This window comes from Rhinopithecus bieti, unplaced genomic scaffold, assembly GCF_001698545.2.
Source record: "Rhinopithecus bieti isolate Rb0 unplaced genomic scaffold, ASM169854v2 scaffold_17743, whole genome shotgun sequence".
Taxonomy (NCBI): Eukaryota; Metazoa; Chordata; class Mammalia; order Primates; family Cercopithecidae; genus Rhinopithecus; species Rhinopithecus bieti.
This window is the reverse complement of record NW_016809230.1, coordinates 2,371,754-2,389,340: the sequence shown is the minus strand read 5'-3', so window position 1 is coordinate 2,389,340 and position 17,587 is coordinate 2,371,754. Positions and strand designations below refer to the sequence as shown.

The following is a 17,587-nucleotide window of genomic DNA, read 5'->3' as shown; positions in this document are numbered from 1 at the left end:
AAAAACTGGTTCAACCCAAGTTGAATTGCTGGAGAATTGAATGCTTTCCAGTTTTAATACTTCTCCTACCTGCAACACTCGCACACATTGTTCAACAAATATTAATTAAAAACTCCCTGTATGAGGAGCTCCTTGTATGGAAACACCAAGGCTAGAACTGGTTAATGGGAAAAGATACAAGGATGATTCAAGTTCTACCTCTTTAGAGATTTGTGAAAGAGACAGACATTTCAGCCAGTATCCTATTTTTTGATTCCAAGACTTACAAATTTTAATGTTTCTGAAATACAATCACCGAGTACATTTGATTATATCCTTTCCAAAAGTTGGCATTAAATCTATGGCTCTTATAATAGATGGAATTTTAAAAGTTAGATGTGAATGTACTACTGTAAATTCAGCTATTCAGTGTAAGGGGAACAGAGAAGAAATCTAACTGGAGGCTTCTTGAATGAAATTACTATAATCTGGGCCTTGAAGAAAAAGAAGAAATCTACCAGGCTGGAAGCTTGTGTATGTGGGATGAGAAGGAAAAGATAGGAGGATATTGAAAGTAAAGGGAAGAGCATATGCAAAGACATTAAAAAATACAACAGTATGGAAATGTGGGAGTACGGTTTATATATTAAACGTATTATGAAAAACATTGAGAGAACCTGAAGCCAGCTATTATAGAAGCTAAGTGGGAAGCTAGAGTACAAGGATTTAGGATTTGGAGTTCTTCTGAAGATACTATTGACTGTTTTTAAGTAAAAGGAGAACTAACATGAGTCTGTCACATTCCTAAGTGTCGTAGATATTATCCAGTTTAATTTTCCCAGATGTTCCCAAGGCATCCCCCCACTGTTTTTCCTGATAGGGAACAGAGGCACAGGGAGGTTAAGATACCAAGGATACAAGGAGAGAGTCTAAGTTCTACCTCATCTGTATGATTTTAAAACCTATGAGCTGTCTATAACACCAACGTAAGATGTTTTGGTCTTCTTGTTTTCCATTTTCTAATTTTAATTTTATTAAATTTTTTGAATTAATATACATTTTTAGAGCAGTTTTAAGGTTACAGAATAATTGAGCAGGAAGTACAGAGAATTAACTTATATCTCCTCACCCTTCCAAAAGTTTTCCCTATTACTAGCATCTTGCATTAATGGGGTAGATTGTTATAATTGATAAGCCAATATCAATACATTATTATTAAGTAAATATTATAATTTACATAAGGATTCACTCTTTGTGTTGCATTTTATGGGTTTTGACAAATGGGTAATGACATGCATGCGTAATTATGGCATCATACAGAATTGTTTGCCCTCAAAATCTCCTGTGCTCACCTATTCATCACTCCCTCTTTCCCCCAAACCCGTTTCACTGCTTCCACTCATCTTTTACTCTCTGTAGTTTTCCTTTACCCAGAATATTATGTTGTTGGAATCATGTATTTTCACACTGGCTTCTTTTACTCAGCATATGCATTCAGATTACTCTAAGTCTTTTCATGGCTTGAAAGCTCATTGCTTTTCATCCCTGAATAATATTCCATTGTATGGATGTATTCTGGTTTGTTTGTCCCTGCACCTACTGAAGAACATCTTAGCTGCATTCTAGTTTTGCCAATTATGAAAAAAGCTGCTGTAAATATTTGTGTGTAGGTTTTGTGTGTGCATGAGTTTTAAGTCATTTGGGTAAGTACCAAGAAGTACTGGATCATACGATAAAAATACATTTATTTTCATAAGAAACTGCCAAATTTTCTTCCAAAGTGATTGAATCATGTTTCATTTCCACCAGCAATGAATGAGAGTTCCTGTTGCTCCACATCTTAGGCAGCATTTGGTGGTGTCAGTATTTCAGCCATTCTAACAGGTGTGTAGTGATATCTCATTGTTTTTTTTTTTTTAATTAATTTTTTTTATTATACTTTAAGTTCTAGGGTACATGTGCGTGCATAACGTGCAGGTTTGTTACATATGTATACTTATGCCATGTTGGTGTGCTGCACCCATCAACTCGTCAGCACCCATCAATTCATCATTTATATCATGTATAACTCCCCAATGCAATCCCTCCCTCCTCCCCCCTCCCCATGATAGGCCCCAGTGTGTGATGTTCCCCTTCCCGAGTCCAAGTGATCTCATTGTTCAGTTCCCACCTATGAGTGAGAACATGCGGTGTTTGGTTTTCTGTTCTTGTGATAGTTTGCTAAGAATGATGGTTTCCAGCTGCATCCATGTCCCTACAAAGGACGCAAACTCATCCTTTTTTATGGCTGCATAGTATTCCATGGTGTATATGTGCCACATTTTCTTAATCCAGTCTGTCACAGATGGACATTTGGGTTGATTCCAAGTCTTTGCTATTGTGAATAGTGCCGCAATAAACATACGTGTGCATGTGTCTTTGTAGTAGAATAATTTATAATCCTTTGGGTATATACCCAGTAGTGGGATGGCTGGGTCATATGGTACATCTAGTTCTAGATCCTTGAGGAATTGCCATACTGTTTTCCATAATGGTTGAACTAGTTTACAATCCCACCAACAGTGTAAAAGTGTTCCTATTTCTCCACATCCTCTCCAACACCTGTTGTTTCCTGACTTTTTAATGATTGCCATTCTAACTGGTGTGAGATGGTATCTCATTGTGGTTTTGATTTGCATTTCTCTGATGGCGAGTGATGATGAGCATTTTTTCATGTGTCTGTTGGCTGTATGAATGTCTTCAAGGGATGGAAAGGACCTCTTCAAGGAGAACTATATCTCATTGTTTTAATTTACAACTCTTTGATAGCATATGCATTTCCTAATTTTCTTCTTACCTCCTATGTATTTTTCTATTATCTGTAATTTTGACTTTTACATTTTCCATCATTCATTGGTTCATTCATCAACATATAGTAAGTGTCCATTGCAAGCCAATAACATTTTTTGAATATGGGTCATTTTTCTTTTACTCTTTTCTACTTTTCCCCATTTTTATTTTGACATGTTCCATTCATTATTTATTTCACATAAACTATTAATTTGTTTCTCTATATATTCTATTCATTTCTAGATAAACTAGTTGGTTATCTCTTACTTTTCTGATAATTTTTAAATTTCCTCCACTTTCTCATTCTCCTGTTAGTTTTATTATTTATTCACAGTACATACATCACAGTGTCTGAAATATTGTTCCATATGAAACTGTTTGAAAAAATCTCTGAAGTGGAAATCACTTACCTTGGTTGACAATAAATCTTAACTTCTGTATTGTTGCCAGATTGCCACTAACTCGATATATTCCATCAACATCTAGACCTGAAGACAAAAGGGCATATATTAGCACATATAGTAACTGAGATGGTTAAAAAAAAAAAAAACTATGAAAAGAAGGAGTAAATCACACCAAATATCTCTTCTTCTCAGAGAAAACTAATTTGTATGTTCTAAATTACGCACTCTTCAAAATTTTAATCTCAATAAAGTAATCATGGTGTTCACTCATAATTAAAATTATCATCAATAAATTTGAGTCTAATTGAGGCACAGAAGAGCGGTAGGTAGCATAGGATTGCATCATATATTTAAGATTCATTTCCAAGGAAAATATAGGAATCAAACTGGGTAGGGGAGAAACCTCCAGACATTTGTGTATTATTGCCTTTTTTCTGCAAGGTAAAATAACTCAAGACATTTGTGAGACATTTGCTACTGGCCTGACTTACTGTCTTCCTGCCTTTCTGTCTCTCTTCTTTCCTTCCTCTCCTCCCCTCAGCTCTTTTTCTTCCCTCCATTTCTACTCTGTTCTATTCTACTCTATTCTACTCTACTCTACTCTACTCTACTCTACTCTACTCTACTCTACTCTACTCTATTCTATTCTATTCTATTCTATTCTATTCTATTCTATTCTATTCTATTCCTGTTTTCCTGTGATCGCTACAGAACAACATGTTTTGGTCTGATTGTTTGAAACTAAAGAGTAAAAATTCTATTCTAGATATAATGCTAGTTTGATAACTTCCAGTGTATTATAGGTAATGGGTGCTCCATTATGGAGAGAAAAATAAAAAAATCTTTAGCAAAATGGTAAAATGAATTTCAGATTATTTTAGAACTGGTCATCTGTAATTCAAAATAACTTATCCTGGCAGTGAATTTCAATAATCATTCACTTGTTTTCCACACATCTATTTATAGAATCTAGTTAATTTCATGACCACATTATGAGGACAACGAAGAAACAGGAAAACGAAAAGGGAAACACTTAGTCAAACACTATAGTAGTATCTAAAAATGTTGAAAACATAATTTTACTGTCAAGAGTGCATATTCTTTGATGTGTCTGGGCACTCAGAGAGGCCTAGGTGAAATCGCCAGCAGATGCAGAGGTCTATATCTAAGCAGTTTCTCTAGGGAGGTGGTATAGCATCATGGATAATCATTGTAATTCACAATAGTATTAAATATATTGGTAGAAATTATTGCCATAGTATAACAGAATAAAGGCTTTCCAAAGCTCTTTACTGGCATAAAATGAGCTCATTTATTGCTTTACTATCTCTACATTTTGCACACTTTTATTAGGAACATTTCTGCCATTGTGCAAAATATTTCATTGGGAGGTTAGGGTAGAATGACATAACTTAGAACACTGGTAATAATGGCATAATTTAGGACAGTCATTCACTATAGTTTTTACTCTTCCATGTAATAAACTATATGATTACTTGAGATAATGGCAATAAAATGGAATAGCTATTAGCAAATGTATTAATTGATGCGACTTTATAGTTCTAGAATAATCTAAGAAATTACTGAGACTCTGTCTCTCCCTGAGAACTATAAATTGTGAGGAATTGGATGAAGCTGGACACCAGTTAGCCAGTGGTGAAACTTTCTAAGACATATATATTTGTAAAAATCCAACATATTTTTTCTTTGTGATGCACAAATTACCTCCATTAATCTAAGTCTACTCTGGTTTGTTTGTTTTAAAGTACAATTTCTGCTTGACAGCTTAAATGTGATAATAGTCCTAATTAAAATTTTTCTAATATTTAATTCCTACCTTTAGTATTGGTCTATTTTGGTCTTAAGTTCATGCACTTACACCCAGAATGTTAAAAAATTAATTTACAAAAAACTTATTAATCATTTCTTTCCTGTCATTAGATGCTATTTGGTACTTAGTTTTAACCTATGAAAATTTAAATAACATGATAGATTTAAAACTACCAAAATTTTACATTAAACTGTGTCCTTTTCCAAGTTTTCCCTCTTAATTTTTTTGAACATATGGCCACAGAGGAAAATTATCTTAAAATTATTCTCTAAAATCACCCTCAGAGGCCCTGAAATGTTTACAGAAAAATGTTCATAATGGCATGCTTGGGGGTTTCGGGGAGAGTTTTGGATTTGGAAGTAGACAAATGGCATCAGAACCATGAGTGGTGAATAAAGTCACCTTGATGCTTGCCACCACAAACAAACAAACAAAGTTTGATCAAGTGAACATGGCCCTGATTTTTTTCCACGGATTATCAATTGATTTTAAGGAATTTAGAGAAAAAGAATTATTGTAGAAAATAGAAACATCAATGGAATATGTGGATCTATGTTCTCTAAATGAGAAATTCTAATGTTTTTTAAAATCAAATTAGTCCTATTTACAATGATTAAAGATAAAATGTGAATATTTATTACAACAAAATCAGAACATTGTGTGTTTTAAAACCGTTGTTTTGCTAATTAGCTAGACCGTTATCAGAGGTCTATTATAAATGAAATTATTTGAATTTCAAAATTTAATTGCAAATAAGGGTCTTCCTTAATCGTTGCTTTAATATGCATATTTATAAAAGGTATAAAATCAAATGAATGTCTATTTTGAAGTTAGCACTCTTCCTTTTCAAATATTATTCTACATGCTATTGAAATGCATAGAGTCATAAACTGTTTTTTAACTGATGAAATTCCCTGTATCCAAAACTTTGTTTTCTTTTAGAGAGTTACAGTATAAGAAGTGCTTTCCTTGGTCTTTCATACATTTCTGTAAAAAATTTTTTAAATCCAATAATCAAAACCATTTGAAAAAGTCATATGGATTGAACGTGTATTACATATAAACAACTGGAAAGCAGTATACCGTTTAAAGAAAGCAACCTCATCCTAAAGTAATAACACAACTTTCTTTTGGCATAAAAGGAGGGAGCACAGCTGGTGGAGACAGGAAGGGTAAATCAGACCTGTGCTACCACTGTGGTTGTAGACCTGAGTCACAGCAGAGAAACTGCTTTGTGACTGGAGATAGAAACCAGGAAGTAAAAGGGAGTAAAGCAAAACATATTAGATGCAATATGAATCTATCTTGACACAACTTCCAAGCCCTTTAAATTCAAAGATACCAACACTATATATCTTGTGAGTGATAATGATCTCTGACATTAGCGGCTCCTGCTTTGAATGGCTCATGCTCTCTGGCTATCATACTTTTTAAATTACATAAATAGAGTGAAAATGACAAAGTTTCATATGAAAAGGGAGGTTATTACATTTTGCGAAATAATCTGGAACATATCAGTGAATTTTAACAGTTATAAATTATATAGGTACAGTCTTGAAGTTGATTTGCTTTTCCCTGAATGGCTCACAGAACAGCAAACCCAAAGTTCTAGGACTATTACCCAAATTACAATTATTCACGTGCCATCTTCCTTTTACTCCAAGAACTTTGAAAGTTATGCCAAACCAAACCAATGTAAATTGGTGGATTTGGACATCCTTTTCATGACCACATTATTCTTGCTGGATTGCAAACTACTTATTTTGGAAATATAATTAGACTTCGTATGATTTTTAAATGACCAATGTCTTCAAGGTACCTCTTTTGTGCTTCGGAGAAGGTTGGTGAAAAATCGCTTTGAGAGGTACCTCTTTCAGGAAAATAACATGACTGTAAATGCTAACAGGATTTTGCCTGTTATGCTAAAATACTTTGGGAACACGATAAAACTAAGTCATTTTACTTTTTTAAAAAAAATCACACTGGCATTAATGGTAGTATGAAAAATTCTCTGAAGAAATCCACATTCACTGAAATATTGTTTATTTGTTCATCATCAGCTGACCTTCTTATATTTCAAAATAGTGTTTACTGTTGGCAGAAATCACTGGGTATTGCTGTAGGGGATTTTAAAAAGTCTCCCCACCCCTCCCCACTTTTTTTTTTTTTTCCCTGAAGAAGCTTAGACTGGGATAGACACACAATTAGGAGTTATTAGACCAAATGGTGGTCTAAGCCCAGTGGAAAGAATGCAGCTGTCATGAGTAATTCCCACCATAAATCTTAGACACTTTACAAAAAGAAATCTAAGACCAACACTCTGTCCAGAGTTGACTGGCTTATCTGCCAAAATATGGGCAGTTTTTGACAATGCGGACGAGTCTGTTAAAAATAGTTGAAAACTGGTTTAGGTAGCATTTTGGGTAGCCCAAATGATGGACAAACCACGCAGATGTGGAGTTTGAGCCTGGTTGAGTGGTGTGCCCCGAAAGTCTGCTTGTTTTTCTGACACACAACAAAATGCATCTGAACCTTTGCAGCCTGCAAATGTGGGCTGGGAATTTTGCACAAACAGTCCCTCTCCTGAGATTTATGGCGCGTCCTAATTCCTAGGAGGCCAGAACTACCACAAGAAATGCCATTCTCGCAATACTTTGAACTTCTGGCTTCTCCCTCCGGTGAAAACCTTTGAGCACAAGAACACTCAGGTTGCCCTCAACCCTTGCACGTTTCTCTCTCAGTCCTTCCAAAGTTCTACTTGGGTTCTGAGCTAAACTTGAGAAACTGGTGCCATTCAGACCTATCCCTCCTCCTCTAAGTTGAAGTGAGTGTTTCCAACATTTTTTTGCTAGCTTATTTGTTCACACACTTTAAATTCAATGACTGAGAGTACAGGATAGAACTTAGAATTCTAATCTCTCTTCCAACTCAGTGGTGTTTATTTTGTACCTATCTGCCATTTTTATTACATATTGTTAATTTCGTATGAGATGCCCGTCCTTCAACAGCCTTGCTATTTCCTAAGAATGATTCCCTTAGGAAATAGCTGGCACAATTTTGATTTTCAAACAAGAATAATTTTATTCTATAGGATAACTATATGACTTCATAAAAACCATTCTAAAATATATACAGTTTTTTTTTTTTTGCTATACTTCCATAGTTTAAAAGACAATAAAACTAAAATTAAACCATATAGAACAATATACAATCCAAACTAAGTACAGTAGCTGCCCCAACCTGCTTTCCAAAGATAGTTATTGTTAACAGTTCTATTTTAGGCCAGGCTCAGTGACTCACACCAACAATCCCAGCATTTTGGGAGGCCAAGGCAGGAGAATCACTTGAGCCCAGGAATCCAAGACCAGCCTGGGCAACAGGGTGAAACCCTATCTTCACAAAAAAAAATTAAAAATTAGCCTGGCATGGTGGCTACTCAGGAGTCCGAGATAGAAGAATCACTTGAGCCCAGGAAGTTGAGGCTGCAGTGAGCCTTGATCACACGACTGCACTCCAGCCTGAGTGGACAGAGCAAGGCCCTGTCTCAAAAAGAAAAGTTCTATTTTCATTATTTTTGTTAATGTTAATATGTCATATTTCTGTTTATTAATTTTGAATGGTATTTATTTATTTCTCAGAAAATATAAAGAGCTTAGTGCATTCATAGTTCCTACCACTTATCTGTACACCCTCTTTCTCTTGAGTTAATTTGCCTATTTCTATATGTTAGCATATCAAACTATCTCTGAGCTATGAAAAATAAAGCAGTATATTTATTCTTACTTCTCTCTACTACTTCCCTTCCCAGTTTTACTCTGTATGCATTTATTGTTTATATTCTTAAAATTTGGGACATTTTGTTTTTTATAACAATTTTGTGACTTATCTACGGGTTAATAGTCACTATTTTTTTAAAAGGGAGCATGTTGGGGTTTAACATTAAAATTTAGTTTCACAAAGGAGAGCTCCTGAAAGATTTAATTTGTCCTCTTCTTCCTTTGTAGGTTTCTTCATTTCTTCAGACTAAGTCCTGCCCAACAGAAGTTTCTGCAATGATAGAAACTTTCTGTCTCTTTGCTGTCCAAACCAGCATTCACTGGCCACATATGACTGGCTACAGAGAATATTAACCACTTGAAACGTGGTTAATACAACTGAGGGACTGAATTTTATTTTAGTCAGCTTTGAGTAACTTAACCATACATGGCCGGTGATGACCATGTTAGACAATGTGGCTCTAGATCATCAACTACCCTCCTTCTCTTGTATTCCATTGTTATTCTTTCTTGGATTGAATTTTAAGAAGTTTCTTGATTCATGAAAGGATGTGATTGATAATTTTTCTTACTTTACCCATCTGTTTTCTTTTGCTTCCTAATTGATTGTTGACTTGAATATTCATTTCAGTTTCATAATCTTTTACTTTTCTAACTTTGAAAAATAAATGTTCCATTATCTTCTAGCATCCCTGCTGTTAAGTCTGATGTCAAATTGATTCTTGACACTACAGGTAAATTGCTTTTGCTCTCGGATTAAAAAAATGTTTTTCTCTAACTTGTAGCAGTAAAATGTCACTCATATGTGCTCCCCATCTGGGCTTTTTCATTTGGAAAACATTTTCTTATATTATTTGCTCAATATTGTTTTCTCTCTATTATCTCTCTTCTCTGTATCTAGAATTTATTTAAGACAGATTATCAAATACTGGATTACCCTTATGATTGAGATTGATTAAAATAAACAGTGGTCATGGGTACCTCTGTATGTATCCAGCTCTCTCCCTCCCTACAACTTGTCCAATCTTAAATGAGAATGGTATGTGGGGGTGTCTTGCAGGATAAAAGGGTGGTGAGTAGACAATAGGCCATGGGTTCTCCCCAGTTATCAAAGTAAGGGAGACTTAACTTAGGGTGTAGAGAACTTTACCTATTTGCACCTGGGCAAAGGTATATCTAATTCTGTTGGAGAATACCTGAGACACTTTATTCTCTACTGCCTTCTTTCTCAGACACCAGCAACTTTTCCATCCTTACAGAAATTGCTCTCAGGCTCAAGCACCTGCTGTAGATGCTTCTTTGGTGCAGGATAAAGAGGAGCCCAGTTCTCACAGCTGTTAGATCCTGTTATTTAATGAATTACTTTCTGTACTGCCCTCTGGACAATTTCTGTTCTTTTTATTGACTCCAAGTTTGGTTATTCTCTGGGACATCCCTGGAAAGAACTGTGCCTAATTGTGGTGTCTGGGAATAGTGTTTCTCCTGCTTTCATTTCTCTATTTGTTTGATCCCATCTGCTTCCTCTCTTCCTGGAATTTCTATTTCTTGTCTGCTGATGGCACCTTTTCTGTTTTCAGCACCATTATTAGCTTTTTTTTTAAAAAAAAAAAAACAAACACATATTTTCTATTATTTCATTGGGATTGTTTTGAGGGAAGAGAATCAGACATATTTTTTCAGTCTGCCAACTTGAATGTGAGGCTTACATTGTTTTCATAAAAAAAAGAACTGTAAAATTGAAAACAGAAGTTTCATTAGTTTGTGAAGATACTACTATATAATTTTCATTATTGGTACCTGGGAAATAAATGGTAAGGGATTAAACTGTGAATATTTAAAACAGTCATTACGCGATTGCAATTCAAATGTTGGAAGAACAGGTTGCTACAGGTGAGTTTCAGCACATCTCTCACTTCATTTTTCTTACTCCTTTCCTTTTCTGTGTTTATAGAAATTCCTACTATCATTTATGTATTTTTCAATTCTTTTATTACTGAGGTTGTTTTAGTTTTCCATTTCTTTCATGAGCCTTTTCTTTTCAATTTTTATCTCATTTTGGTTTTTTTCTTCTACCTTCCTCATATCTCTGCTATGAATGCTTGCTTCGTAGACACAATTATTGCAACAAGTTTTCTTTTAATATCATAACAAAATACCTTCAATTTTTCCTTCATTATTTTATTTGCTTTTGGTTATCATTATCTAGATTTTATTGGCTCATTTTTGATTATTCATTTCTGAAAAAAATGTATTTGATCTCCCAGGTATTTGTAGGGGATTCATATGGAAAATAAGAATTTTATTCTCTTAAGACATGGAAGAGATAAATATTTGTTGTTAATTTTCATTAATGTTAGACTAAAAGAGGTCACTAAGGATTTTTTTTCTCTTTTCTGAGAAAATGGCTAAAAATTGAGCAATTATTTAAAATTGTTTATATAGCTAGTGTCTGAGCTAGGGGAAAATTCCAGATTTAAATTAAATACCTTGAAAGAGCACATAATAAAGGAATATATATATGTGTATATATATACATACATACTAAGAAAAAGGTGGTATCAAATAGACTCTTGAATCAGAAAGGAGAATGCTTTTTCAAGGACATTTCATTGAATACTTGGGCGATTGGGATCATTTTCAAATGCTTCACCCCCACTTCCTTCCTTTGCCCTGTTACTTCAACCTGTTAATATTTGGAAATAAGATTATTGTTTTCTTGCAAAAATATTTATCATTAATATTGGTCCTATTTGCTCTTCTGCCCAGTCCTGAAATCTTAACGAGCCTTGTCTTATTTGGACACTGGAGAAGACAGGTGTTGTTATATTGCTCCAGCATCAAAATTGGGTGAGGAAAAGAACTAAATACCCTGAGTGTTAAGTGTGTTACCGGTTCTGCATTGTATCATTTATGTGGTTAAGTGTGTTAGTGGTTCTGCATTGTATCATTTATGCCTTGAAAAGTTCTGGGACAATAGAGTTTGGGGATTGTGCGTGGGGGGGTGGTAGGGAGACGTGTGGCAAGAGAGTGGCTATCTTGCTTTTTACTATTATTAGGTATTCTTGTATAGGGACACAGGGTTGGATTCAATCTTTGAAAACCATTTATTGTATTACCTTCCTAGTTTCTTCATCTCTTATTCATGTTAAGTAGGATATTAGACATTTCCATAAGTTGAAGAAAATCTCACTGACTTCTTCAAATGTTACAAAAAGAAAAAAAAAAGTCATCCCTCCTCAATGTGGATACAGGGGTAAAACCACTGTCATTCCTCATTATTAGACTTTTTCCCTTATATTTATACTTAGTTCTTGCCAAAATGTCTCATCAATTTTCTTATAATTGGAGATGCTTATCCATACCATTGGAATCTGGTAGTATAGGCAGTAGTATATTTTTAAAAATGTTATTTCCCGGTTTCCATTTGCTGTGATTCTTTTTATGGATCAGGCTTGTTTGTGTGTATAGCCTGTATACATTGAATTTAACTCCCACCTTTAAAATTATTCCTTTTAACTTAAGGATTACCAAATGGTAAGTCAACCAGGGCAAAGACAAGGGGAAAAAGTTCCAGTGCGGCTAATGTGACATAGATTGATAAGCCATTTATGTACCTTGCTTAATACTTAGTTAACATGAAACAATAGTGGAACAATAGTGTTCTATTATGTGGCTCATTTTCTGCACATTGATTCTTATATCTCTCTCTAAACTAAGAATTTGAGGCCTAACTGCATGAAGCCTGCAGGATAGTAGACATAAATGTGGTTTACAGATATATGCCAGCCTTAGGATCATTTGGAAATCTCTGAAGATAAGAAAGATCTCAGCAATATTCTGAGTTTGCTTGTGAAATTTCTCTAGAAAAGAACCTAGCATCGGTGGTCTGATCAGACCAAAGATGATTAATTGAAATGATTTCTGGAGAGTGGGAAACAAGGTACCTATAAACAGTCACTGACAAATTATCTTACATGTTTCTTTTTTTAAAAAATCTTAATCTTGAAGACAAATTTTGGTCAATGATTCTGGTTATCATTAAATGAGAGCTGTTGCCTTGAAGAAAAACTTAGTGTATCTGGAAGATATTGAAGTTGGAGGTTGTATTTGGTTTATCTCATATTATTCTCTGAGTTTCTTTTATGTTGCAGTTCTACTGTTATGCTGTGATCATGCTGATGTAAATAAATCATTCATTTGGTAGTATGACTTGCTTAGTGTGTTTCATTAAAATAAATAGAAGTAACAAGAACAATGAATCTAATTTCGTCTGCCAGTATCATCTGGTAGTTTGCAAGCCAATATACCAGCATAACCTGAGATCTACACAGCAGTGGGGTGGCCACAGCAGGTTTAAAGAAAGAAAACCAGCTTCCTGGAGATGCTATTCCTAAGGAAAGCTTGGAGTCTCAGGAGGAATAATCTATACTATGTGCCCATGTACACTTTTTTAAAAAAATTTTTAGCAAGATACTGTTTCATAAGTTAAAGAAACACAATAAAAGGCTCACCAACACAAACAAGAAAACTGAAAATGGCTCCTTTTGAACCTTTGGATCCCATCATTAACTTGAAATAGAAAGTTGAATTTTAAAATTCATAATTTGCCATCATTCTTTTCAATCCCTCCACCCGTAATTTTTTTTTTTTTTTTTTTTTTAACATCTAAACAAAGTGACCTCATTGTTTTCCACTGGATTTTTTTAAACATTGGCTGGGATGATTGAGATTCAGGAATGTGGGAAAATGGATTCCCAAACCACGTCCCTCCCCTTTCATTCTGAACTGTAATTTTTGGCTTGGCTTGAATCACAGTCATCACATTTCAGCCTGAATCTCTCTGTAAAGTGATCTTTCTTAAACATTTCTCTCACTCATCAAGGGATCAGAAACAAAGCTGTTCTAGCCTTTCAGCAAAACACTTACAGGCAGTTTTTACAGAGAAGTCACAAGAGCTAAATTTCCTCTAAAATTGTTTGAAAAGCGAACATTTTCAGTGCCTTATTGTCCTTTTTGTGAATCTTGTCATCTGTATGCCATGAGCTCCAGCAGCTATTTTAATCTGTTTTTGTTTGCAATCCATTTGGTGTCCACCCAAGGAAATGCAGGTGATTCTAATTAACTTACTGCTGAAGATGTAGGAAAAAAAAATTCCAATTGTGATGTAGCGAATTATAACTTTTATTATTTATAACACTTTATTAATGAAAATGTTATATAAATATATTTATCACCTAGTTCATTGCTGTTCACTTTTTAAAAATCAATGGGGATTATGGCACAAGAAAAAGCCACACACATTCACAAATACAGACACAATACAGACCCCAAGAACACTTGCCAACTTTTATTTAACAAGAGTAGCAACTTAAAAATAACATTATTTTTACTTTGTGCAACATAGTTTAATATCTGAAATAACTCTGTTCCAATAAAAATCTATTGAAATACTCTCAGGCCTAACTCTGCCCTGAAGGTAAAAGTGATTAATTGAAAGATTTTGGCAGATCTCTGCTCACCACCAGGGCAGTTTAATTTAGAACACATTCAACCATTTCTCAGTGTCTCTGTGTTGGTGGAGCATAACTTTTGATCTTCTCTGGGGAGGTGCCTCTAATTTAGACCCTTTGGCTTGCCACTATCTGGAGGGTTTTGATGGCTTGCCTCTGCTAAGCATTCAGGTGAGAGAGAGCTCTCCCCTGGCTGCTGCCTCTCAAGTGAGTTCGTAAAAGCAAATTCCAGGCACAAAGACAAGATATTCTACAAACCCATTTGAGTACACTGACCATCAGCAGAGTCCTATTTAGATCACAGACAAAATGGTTCTTTTTTCAGCTTCTTGCTGCCTGTCCAAACTTCTGAGAAATTATAGTGTCAGTAGCCTCTTTCCCAGGCAAAGAAGAAGGTGCTCTTAACTACGACAGTGGATGAAGCTGAGACATTTGAGCTTCCTATTCTCGGGAAACACAAACAGGATGACTGTTTTCTTTTTGAGAATACAGGAGAAACTGCTTAGCAGATATTATTAATACTTTTGCTAAACAGAAAGGTGGGACTAGGGCATGTTCCTTCCTGCTTGGCAGATGGACCTGTGTTAAACTGTGATTAAATGGAAGAACAGACGAATTCTAAGATATTCTGTGGCCCTTGAATTGGTGAATTCCAACTCTCCAGGCAATTTGACATATATTGTGTAGGCACTTACTATATTGCAAAAGTGTACTAGGCATTGGGGTATAGTAACAAACATGGTATACACACTTCCATATGTAATGGAGCCATAGCATGCACTAAAATGTGAGAACATATATTCTCTGTGAGGTGGATTATAAAAATGATTCTGTTTTTAAATCATTTTATATATTTCCCAACTATTTTATAAGTGTATATATACATATGTATACACACACGTGTATAGTATATACATATATATTACTCTTGTGAACAAACAATATTATGACATTTATTATGGAAACATTATGACATAGATTGAAATTATTTGATAATATATAGTTATGAGTTTATGTTCCCACAGACCCACTTGAAAAATGTTTGGAGACTATCATAAATCTATTCTGTATCCTTGAATGCTGTATTTTGTATCTCTAATTTAGCTGAAAGATGGTTTAAGACTCTTGAAATGAGGTTCAAAATCTTCATGGGACACATAGTAGAAATCTCAAAATTAAGTATTTCATAAACTATTTCTTACTGGGGAAATCAGATCCAGATTTGGAGATAGAAATATAAGGTATCTGGAATAGAGCTGAAAAGACAAAAACATTTTCCCTACTTAGAAGCTCTACCTTTCCCTGGACAATTTATACCATTGGCTTTTGCAATTTTGGGACTCGTACAAAAAGAAATGCATAAGCAAAAGCCAAGAGGTAGCAATAAAGTTGGCTTTCTGACTTTCTTTTGTCACAACATAAAGTAGAAAGATTAGCCTTCTTCTAGTGGTCTAGGAGAGACCTAACTTCTCAGCTTCATTCTGGAGTACATAAGGGCTGTTAAACATCTAACAAAGAACTATGCACCCTCTGTTTACTCAAAATACTTTGTTGACTTAAAAAAAGGCATTCCAATACCAATTGTTCCCTTATTTAAACTCATCTAGCACTAGTGTAATACAAACCAGATTTTCAGCTTCTGGGTGATTTTTGTCACATAGATCTACATTGAAAGATTTGTGGAAATATGTGGGTATTTGCATATGTATATATACACATATATATTTATATATATGTTTAGTATCTCTCATTTCTTTCTGATCGATTGTCACGGAAAGAAAATACTTTAAACTAACATGTGCCCAAAAATGGACAAATGAGATTACATCAAACTAGGAAGCTTCTGCACAGTAAAGGAAACAATAAACAGAGTGGAGTGACAACCTATAGAATGGCAGAAATTATTTTCAAACCGTACATTTGACAGGATGTTAACATCAGAATGCATAAGGTACTCAAACAACTCAATATGAAACAACCAAAAACCAAATGACCTGAGCCCAAGTTAAAAATGAGCAAAAGACTAAATCGATACTTCCCAAAAAAGACATAAAAATGGCTACTAGGTAAACGGGAAAATGCTCAACATTACTAATCATCAGATACACACAAATTAGAGCAACAATGAGATATCACCTTACCTCTGATAGAATGGCTATTATTAAAAAGACAAAAGATAATGAGTATTGGCAAGGATGTGGAGAAAAGGAATCCCTTTTATATTGTTGGTGGGAATGTAAATTAGTACAACCATTATGGAAAAAAGTACAGAGATTCCTCAAACGATTAAAAATAGAAATACCATATGATCCAGCAATCCCTCCCACTGGGTATATATCCAAAGGAAATAAAATCAGTATATCAAAAAGATATCTGCACTCTTATTTTATTATAGTAATATTTGCAATACCCAAGATATAGAATTAACCTAAGTGTCCATAAACGGTTGAATAAAATGTTTATTTTATTTTATGATTATTTTATGATTTTATGAATAAAATCGTATATATAATATCACATTTTATCATTCAACCATTTATCATATATATATGATACACACACACACACACACACACACAAATGGAATACTATTCAGCCATTAAAAAATCCAGCTTTTGTGACAACATGAATGAACTTGAAGGACATTATGCTAAGTGAAATAAACTAGGAACAGAAAGATACATATTGCATCATCTCACACATATGTGGAATTCAAAAAGGTTGATCTCATAGAAGGAGAGAGTGGAATAGTGGCTACTAGAGACTGGGATGATTGGGGGGATGGTAGGAATGAGAAAATGTTGGTCAAAGTATACATAATTATAATTAGATAGGAGGAATAAATTTCAAGGGATCTATTGGATAGCAAGATGACTACAGGTAATGACGACATATATTCTGGAAAAATGTAATGAGAGTAAATGTTAAGTGCTCTCATCTATGATAACTATGTGAGGTAATTTGTTAGTTACATAGATTTACCTATTTCACAATATGTATATACTTTAAAACTTCATGTTGCATGTGATAAAAACATATATTATCTACAAATTTAAAAAAACTAAGATGTTTTATATATGCTGATGTTCATTGATATAACATTTATGAAATATCTAACTCCATATACGTGACTTTCCAAAGTGGCAATATATCAATTATAAATATATTTCATGTTTTCTCTTGTATGAAATGTAAATAAAGCATATCTTAATTTCCCTATTTCCTCCAGGGGATGGCAGAGTTTGAGTTTTGATGTTA

The 17,587-nt window shown here is 34.3% G+C and overlaps 1 protein-coding gene across 1 annotated transcript in view; it reads right to left on the bottom strand.

Annotated features, from left to right (window-relative positions):
* Window positions 1-3,111: 3,111 nt before the first annotated feature.
* LOC108539968 (rho GTPase-activating protein 15) overlaps window positions 3,112-17,587 on the bottom strand; it is a 438,320-nt gene continuing 423,844 nt past the window's right edge. The window contains exon 12 of the mRNA XM_017888935.1: window positions 3,112-3,296. Coding sequence (XP_017744424.1) covers window positions 3,211-3,296 — 86 coding nt within the window. The 3' untranslated portion in view covers window positions 3,112-3,210. The remainder of the gene's footprint in view (window positions 3,297-17,587) is intronic.